Genomic DNA, 15,638 nt, shown 5'->3' with positions numbered 1-15,638 from the left:
TATTTGCATTAATTATCCTTGATATGTGTCAAGAACTTGATTTGAGTCAACCTGTGGCACATTGAATTGAAAGCCGATTTTCTGTATTCCTTGATGTGATGACAGCTACTCGTGGGAAATCATTTAGATACATCGTTTAGAAAGGCACACACCTGTGTATATAAGGTCCCCATACCACATGTCAGGACAGAAATCTACCCATGGAGTCCTAGGAACTCCTCCACAACGGAAAAAACGTCACGGTCTGAATACTTTCTGAAGTCTATCCACAATGGTAAGAAGCAATATGTACAGTAACTGTTAATGTTAGGTTCATAAAACAAGTTCATTCGAGACAGTCAATGCGAAAACACTTTTAATGGAGAGACACTGCTACACTGGCTGTAGCCTCAGGCTACGACAGAGTTCCCACTTGGGAAGTGTAGTTTTTTAGTTACAGACAACGCAAACTGCCTTGTAATGAATTAGATTTTAATCCCATGTGCATAAACATTAACGATATTGACGTGACTCGTTGTATGTAATAATGGAAGAGCGGTAAGGTTTCATGGAACACAATTATAATAATGTCAGATTATAAAATTAACTAACTACTACTGTCATCTCATGTACATCTTTTGCGGTCAAAAGATGTACATGAGATGACAGATCTGAATTTCAGATCTTATTTCTTGTTATTTGTATCTTGATTTGTTAAACAAATCTTTTGTATCAGACCACCAAATTTTTAGTTGAGCAGAAGTATTGGAACATGTGCCTGACAGGTGTTTCTGAATGTCTACTCTTGGTTTTAGCATTTTGCTTGTGAAGACTGCATTTGTGTTAGAAAAGATAAATCAACATGAAGACCAGAGAGATGTCTTTGGGTGAAAAGCAAGCCATACTGAAGCTTAGAAAAGATCCATTGCACAAGCATTGAGAATAGCTTGTACACCAATTTGGAATGTCATGAAAAAGAAAGAAACTGCTGGTGTACTGAGCAACAGACATCGAACAGGTCGACCAAGGCAAACAACAGCAGTTGATGACAGAAATATTACATTCCATTAATGGTATTTGGCAGACGCTCTTATCCAGAGCGACGTACAGTTGATTAGACTAAGCAGGAGACAATCCTCCCCTGGAGCAATGCAGGGTTAAGGGCCTTGCTCTAGGGCCTTGCTCTGTGCCTTGCTCTAGGGCCTTGCTCTGTGCATATCTTATTGTGGCTACACCGGGATTAGAACCACCGACCTTGCGTGTCCCAGTCATTTACCTTAACCACTACGCTACAGGCTACATTCTGAGAGCTATTTACAAAACATCAGTCAGTGACATCACAAACAAGCTCCACAGGGCAGGGGTGAAGATATCTCAATCAACCGTTCGAAGAGAATCAATATAGAGGCTATGGCACAAGATTCAAACCACTCATCAGTCGTAAGAATCGGAAGGCAAGATTATACTTTGTAAAGAAGTACAGAGATTACATTAAATTACATTAACGGCATTTGGCAGACGCTCTTATCCAGAGCGACATACAGTTGATTAGACTAAGCAGGAGACAATCTTCCCCTGGAGTAATGCAGGGTGAAGGGCCTTGCTCAAGGACCCAATGGCTGTGCAGATCTTATTGTGGCTACACCGGGGATCGAACCACCAACCTTGTAGGTCCCAGTGATGTACCATAACCACTAGGCTACAACTGATGAGACCAAGATTAACCTCTAATAAAGGGATGGAAAGGCCAAAGTGTGGAGAATGATCCATGATCCAAAATATACAACCTCATCTGTGAAGCACAGTAGAAGAAGTGTCATGGTTTGGGCTTCAACACAAATTGAAAAGAAAGAAAAACCTGGTGTTTTTCCTTTTGCAGTGGGAAATGTGGTAACCAGAAAAAAATGGCTGTGGGTTTACGGTCTTGGGAACAAAGTGGGAGGGGGAAAGTTAGATTTCAGATCACGCACAACAGGCCATACAGACCAGTGGTTTCAAACCTCGATAGGCTGGATGTTCATGTTATGCTTGCTATGCTAGTCCTTGTCTGGAAGGTGTTTGAATAGTCCCAATGTTTTGTATGATGAACCGTTATGAATAGTGATGTGCAGAAAAGCACATTGTAAAGCATTTACAAAGAGTTATTTTCCATTCCTGTAGGCCATTCAAGGACTTTGCCATTCAACAAAATCAGGTCCATTTTTTGTCACCTTTGGAAAGTTGGATGTTGAATGTTGGATGTTATTCCTACATGGATCACTAAATGTAAATACTCCCAAATTAAAGGTGACAGTCTGCACTTTAACCTTATATTTATTGCTTCATTGCAAGTCTTATGTGCTGGAGAACTACATACAGTATTTTGTCAGCTCTGGAATTATTGGCACCCTTGATAAATCTTAAGGAAAAAGGCTGCATATAATAAAGATTATGATCTATATTTCATTGTTTATCTATATTGTTATTGCCATTCACAAATTCTTCTCCCCACCCTCTCCCCCTGTTGACCCTCCTACCTTCCCCAATTCCCTATCCTCCTTTTCTCCCCTCTCTGACTCTGACACTTTGAAACTCCTCACATCCTACCACCCAACCACCTGTCCTCTTGACCCCATCCCCTCTCCCCTTCTACAATCTATCTCTAATGATATTCTCCCTTGTCTCTCCTCTCTAATCAACACCTCCCTCTCTTCCGGCACCATGCCCTCTGCCCTGAAGAGGGCCAGAGTGACTCCCCTGCTCAAAAAACCTACTCTTGACCCCTCTGCTCTGAACAACTACCGGCCTGTCTCTCTTCTTCCCTTTCTCGCTAAAACTTTTGAACGGGCGGTCTGCTCCCAACTGTCCGCTTACCTTCTCCAGAACAATCTCCACGATCCCAACCAGTCCGGCTTCAAGAGTGGCCACTCCATTGAGACCGCCCTGCTCGCGGTCACTGAGGCACTCCACTCTGCCAAAGCCAAATACCTCTCCTCTGTCCTCATCTTCCTCGACCTATCGGCCGCCTTTGATACAGTCAACCATGAGATTCTGCTCTCATTGCTGACTGAGATGGGTGTCACAGGATCTGTACTGACATGGTTTTCCTCCTACCTCTCTGGTCGTTCCTACCAGGTGACTCGGCTGCTTCAAGGCCCTAGTGTTGGCATTTCAGGCTGCGAAGGGGACTGCCCCACCTTACAATTCTTAATCACTCTCTACTCCCCAGTGAGACCACTCCGGTCTGCCAGCTCTGGTCGCTTTATGGTTCCCTCTCTACGTGCACCTGGCGGTCGAACTGCACGTTCACGCCTGTTTTCTGTTCTGGTTCCTCAGTGCTGGAATGACTTACCTACCACTGTCAGGACAGCAGAATCCCTCCCCCTATTTCGACGCAGACTAAAAACACACCTTTTCAAACGGTACCTTAGTCCTCCCCCTTGACCCCCCCCCCCCTTTTCTGATATCCCTCCTTGTCTAGTCCATATATATATATATATATACAGTGGTGTGATTTCTTATTTTTTTGCATGTTTGTCACATTTAAATGTTTCAGATCATCAAACAAATTTAAATATTAGTCAAAGGTAACACAAGTAAACACAAAATGCAGTTTTTAAATGAAGGTTTTTATTATTAAGGGAGAAAAAAAATCCAAACCTACATGGCCCTGTGTGAAAAAGTGATTGCCCCCCCTGTTAAAACATAACTTAACTGTGGTTTATCAAACCTGAGTTCAATTTCTCTAGCCACACCCAGGCCTGATTACTGCCATCCCTATAGGACCTGTCTGACAAAGTGAAGTAGTCCAAATGATCCTCAAAAGCTAGACATCATGCCGAGATCTAAAGAAATTCAGGAACAAATGAGAAAGAAAGTAATTGAGATCTATCAGTCTGGAAAAGGTTATAAAACCATTTCTTAAGCTTTGGGACTCCAGCGAACCACAGTGAGAGCCATTATCCACAAATGGCGAAAACATGGAACAGTGGTGAACCTTCCCAGGAGTGGCCGGCCGACCAAAATTACACCAAGAGCGCAGCGACGACTCATCCAAGAGGTCACAAAAGACCCCACAACAACATCCAAAGAACTGCAGGCCTCACTTGCCTCAGTTAAGGTTAGTGTTCATGACTCCACCATAAGAAAGAGACTGGGCAAAAATGGCCTGCATGGCAGAGTTCCAAGACGAAAACCACTGCTGAGCAAAAAGAACATTAAGGCTCGTCTCAATTTTGCCAGAAAACATCTTGATGTTCCCCAAGACTTTTGGGAAAATGCTCTGGTCTGACGAGACAGAAGTTGAACTTTTTGGAAGGTGTGTGTCCCATTACATTCAGAAAAAGAAAATCATACCAACAGTAAAATATGCTGGTGGTAGTGTGATGGTCTGGGGCTGTTTTGCTGAATTCTGCTGTCTACTAAAAAATCCTGAAGGAGAATGTCCGGCCATCTGTTCGTGACCTCAAACTGAAACGAACTTGGGTTCTGCAGCAGGACAATGATCCAAAACACACCAGCAAGTCCACCTCTGAATGGCTGAAGAAAAACAAAATGAAGACTTTGGAGTGGCCTAGTCAAAGTCCTGACCTGAAACCTATTGAGATGCTGTGGCATGACCTTAAAAAGGCGGTTCATGCTCGAAAACCCTCCAATGTGGCTGAATTACAACAATTCTGCAAAGATGAGTGGGCCAAAATTCCTCCACAGCACTGTAAGAGACTCATTGCAAGTTATCGCAAACGCTTGATTGCAGTTGTTGCTGCTAAGGGTGGCCCAACCAGTTATTAGGTTTAGGGGGCAACCACGTTTTCACACAGGGCCATGTAGGTTTGGATTTTTTTTCTCCCTTAATAATAAAAACCTTCATTTAAAAACTGCATTGAGTGTTTACTTGTGTTGTCTTTGACTAATATTTAAATTTGTTTGATGATCTGAAACATTTAAGTGTGACAAACATGCAAAAAAATAAGAAATCAGGAAGGGGGCAAACACTTTTTCACACCACTGTATTTTTTTTTAGTTTAGTATATATATATATTTTTTTAAATTGCACTTATGATGACTATTTTTTGTTTAGAACCACACTTCATGTGTATTTCACTAGTTACGGATGTGATGCTTTAACTTGTGGAAGAACCTATGCAGTTGTAAGTCACTTTGGATTAAAAGCATCTGCCAAATTACTAAAATGTAAACGTAAAATGTATTGTTCATCCAAAGAGATGTGGCGCTGAAAGTTGTTTCTTTTCACAAATGCAATCTGCTAGCTAGCCTGCTGCAAGAACTACAGCCGATATGATAAAACGGCTTGCTGATGGGGTTCTATTCAAAATCAGAAATCACAGCATCTTGCCTGCTCAATTCACTTGAAGCTAATTAGTTCAGTTATTTATCAACTGTAGTTTTTATATAAACACTCTTGTTTACTGTGCAATGTGTTCAAGATGTTTCAGTTCAGTTGATTGGAAGCGTTGAATGGAATCCTAGATTGTATCATCTCCACGGTGCTGTCTATATTCAAACGGTCAAGTTGGCTACTTAATAAGTTTTAAAATTAATACCAACAAGGGAACTGTATGTGCATGTCTGTTTGCACTGTTAGCAATACAGAACTTAATCTGTAGTACTCTGCTGCAGAAGGCAAGAGTCTTCGTTGTGAGGCATTCCTTTTTTCATTGCACCGAAATGAAACGAAAATAAATGAAAATACAGCTCCATTCTGCTACCTGCTCACATATTGGTTGTGCGAACAACAAGTAACAACTGTGGGGAAAAAAAAGAATAATGCCGCCGCCCGGCATATCACCTGAGGCTGATGTGCCAACTAAAACACGAAACCACTGTCGCAACTGACGAGTAATACTCTAGCATCTTCTATACTTCATACATGAAGTTTATAAAAGGCTCATATACTTCATCAAATTTCATAAGGCCAGTTGCTTTTATTGTGTTATAGAACCTCATCTCACCCGATTGGCTTTCATGAACACAGAGCAACCACCGAGCAACTGACTAGTAGTCCCCTAGCAACTTGTATACTTCTCATATGAAGCTTATATAATGTGTATATGCTTCATATACTTCCATTAAGCTAATTGTCTAGTATTATGCATAAGGCACATCATTTTCGGGCAGCAATACACCAGTTTGAGGCAATCGCACTTTTCTTTTGGAAATGCGCATCTCTGATTGTGAAGCAAGCCACACGTTGGTTTTATTTTTGTGTTAAAATATTGTCACAAGACCATTGTAAATCCCTTTCTATCATTGAAAAAGGCTCACTGATATGTTGACTCACCCTCTGCCTGTGTTTATACTCCTTAAATTCAGGTTTCAAGATATACAGTTGATCCACTGACACTCTGTACCAAAACATTATACAGCTGTATTATAATAATTCAAGCTCATTGGTTGAAAATGGGTTCCAACTGCCACAGCCAATGGCGTTTCAATGGCAGCGCAATCACAGAGAAGGGGGAGGGATAAACAATATAGTAATTTGAGGATGTTTGTTGTTGCAATTTATCTCTTGAGCATTAGGGGTCCAAAATGACCTATTGTACCTTTAATGTTTACCACCAAGCAACACCCTAGCAAACACCTAACACTCCTGCAACCACCTAGCAACACCGTAGCAACCATCTAGCAATGCCCCAGCAACCACATAGCAACACCTTAGCAACCACTTAATAATGCCCCCAACATATTAGCTACCACCTAGCAACACACTAGCAACCACGTAGCAACACTCTAGCAACCACCTAGCAACACCCTAGCATATTTAATCGATTTAATCACGGTCAACAAGCCACTATATGGGTCAACTGATGTCCCAAATTAGTCAGGAAAAGAATGTAGGGGGGGGAACCCAAGGGAGTCCAGGACTACCATTTCTCAGGAAACAAATAAGTCATACCCTGAACTGAGGGAAAAATTCCACAAATGGTAAAATACCGTAACATAGCCATTGGGCATGACGGGAACCCGCAAGGTCGGTGGTTCGATCCCAGGTATAGCCACCATAAGATACACAATAAGAGCAAAGCCCTTATTGGATTGTCTCCTGCTTAGTCTAAATCAGGGGTATCCAATCTTATCCAGAAAGGGCCGGCGTGGGTGCAGGTTTTTGTTTTAACCCAGCAGCAACACACCTGATTATACTAATGAACTAATCATGGTCTTTAATCAAGACCTTGATGTGTAGAATCAGCTGTCTTAGTCCTGTGCTAAAACAACAAAATGCCCACAGACCGGCCCTTTCTGGATAAGATTGGACACCCCTGGTCTAAATCAACTGTTAATCGCTTTGGATAAATGGGTCAGTCAAATGACATGTAATATAATGTTCACAGGGAGCACAGTACCTGTACAAAATGGATGCTCTCCGGTGCCGGCATATTCACATGGCAAAGTACCTAGAGGATTAGTTGATTTGTGCCCCCCAGTGTGTTCTACATTACATTAATGGCATTTGGAAGACTTTCCTCTCTTATCCAGAGTGACGTACAGTTGATTATAGACAATCTTCCCCAGGAGCCATGCAGGGTTAAGGGCCTTGCTCAAGGGCCTTGCTCAAGGGCCCAACGGCTGTGCAGATCTTATTGTAGTTACACCGGGGATCGAACCGCCGACCATGCGAGTCATGTAGCGTAACCACTACATTACAGGCCGCCCCTGTATGAATGTGGAGCATTGCGAAGGTCCATGTTCTAGAGTGAAAATAACTACATACGCTTCCACATTGTATGTGGCAGCTTCTATTCTGTAAGTAGCAGAGCCCCCTTGATTAGTTCCTGTCACACGTTTTGTGTGCGTCAGGTTGTTCGCCCAATGGCTATGTTACGGTATTTTACCATTTGTGGAATTTTTCCCTCAGTTCAGGATATGACTTATTTGTTTCTACACTACAGGCCGCCCCTGTATGAATGTGGAGCATTGCGAAGGTCCACTGTGGTGAGTGAACCAGTCCCTGCATCTTACGGACAAAAGGAGGTGTGACAGAGACAGACGCCTCATACTTACTGCTCAAGCCAGTTTTATTCAGAGCTGAGCCCAAGCCCCAGACAACGATCAGTGCCAGTAGTAGCAGTTGGACGGTCAGACTGTTGGAGGAGGGGGACCAGCACATCAGTCCCACCAGTACAGCCATGTGCACGGCGCCACCACCAAGCAGGAGCACGGGGCGGGGTAGCCGCAGCAGAGACAGCGACAAGGCGGAGAAGAGCGAGGCGGACAGCCCATACACTACTACCAATCTCCACAGGTTCTTCATGCCCATGGAACATACTCCATATGACTGAGAGAGAGAGATAGGGGGAAGAGAAAAAGACAGAGGGATGGTGAGACATGGAAATGGAGAGAGTTAGTAAACACAGATAGTGTTGTATTTTCTCAAAACATGTGTTTAAATGTTTACATTTATTGCTGAAAGTTTTCCTTACTGCCAATAAAAGGTTTTCAGTTGAATTGAGAGGAAGTGAGATAGAGAGAGAGAACCACAACTATACACTATACTTTATCAGGAACATTTTTACTTTATTACACCTACTTATTCATGCGATTATCTAATCAGCCAATTGTGTGGCAACAGTGCAATGCATACAATCATGTAGATATGGGTCAGGAGCTTCAGTTAATGTTCACTTCAACTATCAGAATGGGGAAAAATGTGATCTAAGTGACTTTGACCGTGGAATGATTGTTGGTGGCAGACAGGATTTGAGTATCTCAGAAACTGCTGATTTTCACGCACACTAGTCTCTAGAGTTTGCAAAGAATGGTGCAAAAAACTAAACAAAAAAAAACCTGTGAGCAGCAGTTCTGCAGGCAGAAACACCTTGTTAATGAGAGATGTCAGAGGAGAATGGCCTGACTGGTCAAAGCTGACAGGAAGGTGACAGTAACGCAAATAACCACACATTACAACAGTGGTATGCAGAAGAGCATCTGTGAATACACAACACTTCATAACTTGTGGATAGGATAGGCTACAGCAGTAGAAGTCGAGAGTAAGTGAAAATAAGTGATCGAGAGAGAAAAATCGGTCAATTGAGAACATTAATTTTTATGTTCATTACTTAATTTTATACTATTTTAATATTTAAGAGAGATTGCAAACGAAAGTGACAGCACTGTGCTCACCAGAATAAGGCCAGTGACAGCGAACAGGGTCTCAAACCCACTGTAGATGAAGAACGGGCAGAGCAGACGGAGCCGGTAGTCTCTCAGGTGCTTGAATGGCAGCTGGAAGATGTTTCCCCAGCCAATGCTGCGCAGGTCGATCTCCTCTGCTGGTCGATATGCTGCTCCACACAGGGCAAGGAACTGTGGGTACAAGGGATGGTGAACACATAGAGTGAGATAGATTGAGTGACCCCTGTGTCAATCTGGTCAACTTTCTATCATGTAGGAGTGATTCCTGTAGCTTGGATGTGCTGTGACTAGTGTGTGCTTCGGTATGATGACACAATGGATTACCACATGTAGATGAACTCATTGTTAATCTACGTTAATCTCAGTGTCGATAATCAGTCTGATGGAGTCCTAACACCGAAACCAGAACAGCTATGCAGCTAAAGTTTGTCGCTGTCAAGTCAACCAGACGGGGGGGGGGGGGGGGGTTCCCAACCATTGTTTAATGTCTATGAAGCACAGTACTTACCTACTATGACAATCTCTTAAATACAGGTTCTGTTTTATATCACTCAACTTATTCAAGACTCAACTAGTATTCAATAGATTGCCCCATTCACTTACAAACTTCAATGGTTTTACTGCTGTCATCCTATTATAGATAGATAGATAGTTGGGAGTACAATTGATGTTTCCTGGTTTGTGTGCGTACTTTTGATCAGAAAAGACAAAATTCACAACAAAATCTTTAAAGCCAGTTTCCTAAAAGCATTGAGTTCACAAAAACATTTGAACAATCATATCAGGAGAAATACTCTCCAACGATACCTCATATTGACGCTCTCATTCTGTATGTTAACATCCATCCATCCATCCATTATCTGAACCTGCTTATCCTGCACATGGTCGCAGGGGGGCTGGAGCGTATCCCAGCTTACATTGGGCAAAAGGCAGGGATACACCCTGGACAGGTCGCCAGTCCATCGCAGGGCATGTGTTAACATTATAAACTGAAAAAGTAACATTTTGAAAAAAGTATCTGAAGCATGGAGCCGGTCACATATTTCCTTCGTCATCAGTTTATGTAGAGGGCAATATTGCAAAGAAACAATAGACTTGCTGTCACATTTCATGCTTGTCACTTCATATTTCATGTTTAGTCATTGTCTTAGTTATTTTATTGTCTTGTCACGTATTATGTTAGTCTAGTCTCGCCACGTTTTTATGTTTTATTTCTTGTTTTGTTTCATTTTCATGTCATGTTACGTTTCATGTTTAGTTCTTGCTACGATGTATTTTCTAGTCTTGTCATGTCACATTATATAGTTTATTCATGTCATAGTGTTGCAAACTTGTTATGTCACAATTTATGTTTGTTTCATGTTATATTGTTCTGTTCATTGATTAGCATACAATTTTTCATGTCTTTCTGCAAACTTTGCGTTCATGCTTTCTCTCTCTCCCTTGCTGTCGCTCACGCTTCCCTAATTATTTCATTTTCCTGTGTCTACTTGCTAATCTACTAACGTTAGATCAGGATTGGGTAATACTAACATACTAACCATGTGTTCATGTTTACCTTACGTTTCTTGTGCATGTACTAATTTACTAAGGCAAGGGCAGGATAGGGATAGGAACGATTACTAATTACATTGTTAACTTGTCAATGCTCCACAACTGATTTCTATTTGCATGCTGCTCTCAAGCTAATTGTCTACACCTGCATATAAGCTCAGTGTTCATGTCATGTCTTTACGAAATTGTTGCCTCTTGTTCGGCAGTGCAATTTTGAGCGTTTTTGTCAAGCCATTGTTTACCCATTACGAACCAAGCCTGTTTACTGACCAAAGTTATGACTTCTGTTTGTTGACCACTGCCTGCCTGTACCACAAACTCTTGCCTGCTGTCTTTATACTGCAGGGACCACATTTCCCACAATCCCACAGGACAATTCCGTGACATCCACCCCACATGACATCTAGCTCGGTTCAGCCAATCCTGTAATGGTGGGAGCAATAAACTTTCCCGTATAAGAGCAAGGCATGTTCTTGGCAAAACCCTCCTTCCTCTCACTTCTCTTTCGACGCACCCTCTTTGGCCATTCTCTTCAGCTCATCTGTTCTGAGACTCGGACAGAGGCTGAATTCTGCACAGCGTGCCAACAGGCCTACGGACACACCTAGTTTACCTTGCGGTAACTTAGTGGCCTATAGTGAGTGGAAGCTGATGTCCACGGAATGCTACATCAGTTTACCACTGCGAACCACAGCAACAAACTTTTCCTGGAAAAAGGACCAGTGAACATCTTTTCAGCAATCGAACGGACCAGACTTTACTTTACCAGACATACTCCTACTCCCACCTTTCCTTTGTCCAAGGAACACGCGCATTTGTGAGCGCTCACGCACACACACACACATTCCTACCCTACTAACTTCCCGTAGTTCAACCCTATATTGGTGTTTGTACGTTTGTTTAATAAATATATTTTATTTTAGTCTGTTTTGGCATCACATAGATATGAGAGCTGAGTTAAAGCAGTCTTTCAAAGAACTTCCAACCTTCAGGTTATCGGTATGTTTAATCAATCATAATATTGGTTATTTGAATGAATTAAAATACTAAATTTGTGGTTAGATATTTCTGATAACAGTTGCAGTTATACTGCTACACTACATTAATTGGTGCCCTGGTTTCGTAGAGAGTAAAACCCCTACGTTATTTGGTGGCCCAAGTTAGGACCCTACAGTACTTTTGCCCCGCGGAGCAGACTTCTAGCACCGCCTTCGACTCCGATCTGCACTACTGCCCCGCTGACAGTTTTCCTGGTTACTGGACTTTTTGCATGGTGAACCGATTTCGAGACTGCCTTCTTCCTCGGTACTGTACTTTGGTTTTGGCTGGATTATATGTGTATGAACTTTGGTTGTTTTTCGACTACGCTCATTGAACCATCTCCTAATAAAGCCCTGATGGGACTTTATCACATCTTTATCACATCTGGGGCGGCCTGTAGCGTAGTGGTTAAGGTACATGACTGGGAAATGCAAGGTCGGTGATTCAAATCCCGGTCCAGCTGCAATAAGATCTGCACAGCCTTAGGGCCCTTCAGCAAGGCCCTTAACCCTGCATTGCTCCAGGGGAGGATTGTCTCCTACTTAGTCTAATCAACTGTACGTCGCTCCGGATAAGAGCGTCAGCCAAATGCCATTAATGTAATCTTTGTTGTCCGAGTCGTGCATTTTGGGTCCAACCCCCACGCACCCGTCTCAGAACAATTTCGCCACGATGGACCCTGCTGACACAACAGCTATGTTCCATGCCCTCCAGCAACAAGGCACCACCATGCAGCAACACTCTCAAGGAATCTCCAGACTTTGTCAGGAGATTTGAGAGCTGTGTGCTGAAATGAGGAGACTTGCCATCGCTGTTCAGCCACACCCAGTGGAACAACCTGCACCTACCAACCCCATGGGAACCTGGCAACTCCGGGAGCCACAACAACCCCCCCTGGAGAGGTTCGGCGGAGAACCGGAGAGGTGCAAGGCGTTCCTGCTCCAGTGCAACTTTGTGTTCCAGCAGCAACTGCAGATCTACAGCAGCGACGACCGTCGGATCGGCTACGTGATGGGGCTACTCAAGGGGAGAGCCGAAGAGATCCGTAAAGTCTTCCAGCACGCATCCAGCGACCAAGAGCCGTCCCAGCGCCTGATCGCCCCCTCGCCAAGGCAGGAAAACTGCAGCGGACCATTCGATCGACTTTCGCACTCTCGCGCTGGTGACCAACTGGAATGATGCGGCTCTCGCGAATCTGTTCCTGGCCAGCCTGAGTGAGGCACTCCAGGATGAGTTGACGTAGCTCGAACCCATCACCCAGTTCAACCCACTCGTCCGTGCCACCATTCGTTTCAACAACCGTGCCAGACAACGCCGGACAGAGAGACAGGTCCCACCTGCCAGCTATATCCCAGGTGAGGGTCAAGTTCCCGACAGGAGGAGAAGCAAGCTGAAGGAGTCGAACCCATGGGCCTTTCCTGTGCGGGTATGAAGATCTCACCCGAGGAATGGACACATCAGAGAATGACCAGTTCCTGCTTCTATTGTGGGAAGCTGGGATACAGCCAAGTTCGGTGCACCCTCCGGTCCCAGAAATCTGGCCCATCTGTTGAGGTGAGAGTGCTCGACAGACCTGAAGGGTCTGCCAGGAACGACCATCGTTCCACACTCACTGCCATGTTGATGCTTCCCGAGAGAGCAATCAAGGTTAACGCGTTGGTGTATTCTGGAGCGGACGCGAACCTCATAGACGAAGTGATGGTCCTGGAACTGGACATTCCCACCCTCCCACTGCCCCACCCCGAGAATGCTTGGTCGTTGGATGGAAAGACGTTTTGCTGCATGACTCACATTACCAAACCCATCCAGCTAATAATTTCTGGGAACCACCATGAGATGATTCAGTTCCATATCATCTGGTCCCCTAATGACCCGCTCATTTTGGGATTACCCTGGCTCCAGAGACACAACCCCACCATCAACTGGAGTTCAAGACAGATTCAAACCTGGATTTGTGAGTGTCACCAATCCTGCCCGCGATCCGCTCCTGCACCAGCAGAGGGTGCACCCAATCCACTGCAGGTCCCCAAGCCCCCCCTGGAGAAGGTGCCCACCCCTTACCACGACCTGGGCATGGTCTTTTCTAAGGCGCAGGCACAGATGCTTCCCCCTCATCGACCCTACGACTGCGACATTGAGTTGCTACCTGGTTCCACACTGCCCTCAAGCCGTCCCAACAATGTCTCCAGACCGGAAAGGGAGGCCATGGAGAAATACATCCGGGACTGCCTAGCCAATGGACTGATTCGTTTTGATTTCATTTTGGAAAAGGGACAGATCAGGGCGGATTTTTTCAGCCTCAAAATGGCTTCCTTGCCTTTCATTAGCTAACTCTAGACCACATGTTGACATGTTTGACTCAAACTCCAAAGGCAATAAAAACCCTAGAATCACAATGAGATACTGAAAGCTTTCTTATACCTACACTAAGGGGGGAATTGAATACACCAGACTAATCAGAGACAGGTGAGAATTCAACTAATCACATCTTTATCACATCTGGGGCGGCCTGTAGCGTAGTGGTTAAGGTACATGACTGGGAAATGCAAGGTCGGTGATTCAAATCCCGGTCCAGCTGCAATAAGATCTGCACAGCCTTAGGGCCCTTCAGCAAGGCCCTTAACCCTGAATTGCTCCAGGGGAGGATTGTCTCCTGCTTAGTCTAATCAACTGTACGTCGCTCCGGATAAGAGCGTCAGCCAAATGCCATTAATGTAATCTTTGTTGTCCGAGTCGTGCATTTTTGACGCACCCGTCTCAGAACAATTTCGCCACGATGGACCCTGCTGACACAACAGCTATGTTCCATGCCCTCCAGCAACAAGGCACCATCATGCAGCAACACTCTCAAGCAACACTCTCAAGGAACTAATTTTACCCCTAAAATGGGGGGAACATTATATACAAAGGGTGTTATTCCTACATGGATCCAATATGAATGTAAATACCATCAACTTAAAGGTGACACACTTTGACCTTATCTTCACTGTTTTATCATAAAAATCCAATCTGCTGGAGTACAGAGCTAAAGGAACTACTTTTTGTACTTATTATTGTCAGAAAAGTGCATTTTTTCCACTAGCCATGTGTACTCGAATACCTCCAGGGAACTTAAGTATTGTTTCTGTGTTTTTTGCGTGTGAGCAGTAGGTTATAAGGAAACCTTGTTAGTCTATCAGCAGTTGTAGATTTGTTGTCAAATTACTGCGTTAGTTAGACCAGGTGTGTTGCATTTTCTGTCATTAGTTAACAAATCTCGTGTGTTTTTCACCAACCGCCGGCAGTTTCGCTCGGTTCTGTTATTCTGATTAGGTGATCAGAATCAGTTAGATACTTTGGACGCTGCAATTGTTAGGATAATTTTTAGATCGCTAGTTTGCATTAGTAATTAGCAGTTTATATAGGCGTGCTCAGAGCGACGCTCCCTCCCATTTGGAATGGTATGTTGTGTCAGCACCCCATTACGGTCTGCTCTCTCCCCTTCAGAACTCGCTTCCAGCAACGTGGCCCTCCACGACGACGGAACCCCACCAACCTCTGCTACCCCTCACTGACCCCCTGTGACAACTTCACAGTTGCAGGGGGGCTATGGAACTGCCAGTCTGCCACACGGAAGGCTGACTTCATTACTGGTTATGCCTCCCTCCTGTCCCTACAGTTCCTTGCCCTCACCTAGACCTGGATTACACCAGAGAACACTGCCACCCCTGCTGCCCTCTCATCCTGCTTCTCCTTCTCACACACCCCCCGGCCCTCTGGCCGTGGAGGTGGCACTGGCTTGCTGATCTCCCCTTTGTGGAAATTCTCTGCGATTTCCCTCACTGACCTATCCCTATCCACATTTGAATGCCACGCTGTCTCAATTACTCACCCTGTTAAACTTTATATTGTCGTTGTTTATCGTCCTCCAGGTGCCCTGGGAAGTTTCC

The 15,638-nt window shown here is 44.2% G+C and overlaps 1 protein-coding gene across 1 annotated transcript in view; it reads right to left on the bottom strand.

The window, feature by feature from the left end:
* Positions 1-15,638, bottom strand: part of unc93b1 (unc-93 homolog B1, TLR signaling regulator) — a 60,563-nt gene that overhangs the window by 12,592 nt on the left and 32,333 nt on the right. The window contains exons 9-10 of the mRNA XM_061251732.1: positions 9,103-9,285; positions 7,984-8,257 (exon numbers count right to left, since the gene is read on the bottom strand). Of these exons, the coding sequence (XP_061107716.1) occupies positions 7,984-8,257; positions 9,103-9,285 (457 nt within the window). The remainder of the gene's footprint in view (positions 1-7,983; positions 8,258-9,102; positions 9,286-15,638) is intronic.

Source organism: Conger conger, chromosome 8 (assembly GCF_963514075.1).
Source record: "Conger conger chromosome 8, fConCon1.1, whole genome shotgun sequence".
NCBI classification, from domain to species: Eukaryota; Metazoa; Chordata; class Actinopteri; order Anguilliformes; family Congridae; genus Conger; species Conger conger.
The sequence above is the reverse complement of the archived record's forward strand: the minus strand, read 5'-3'. Positions and strand labels throughout refer to the sequence as shown.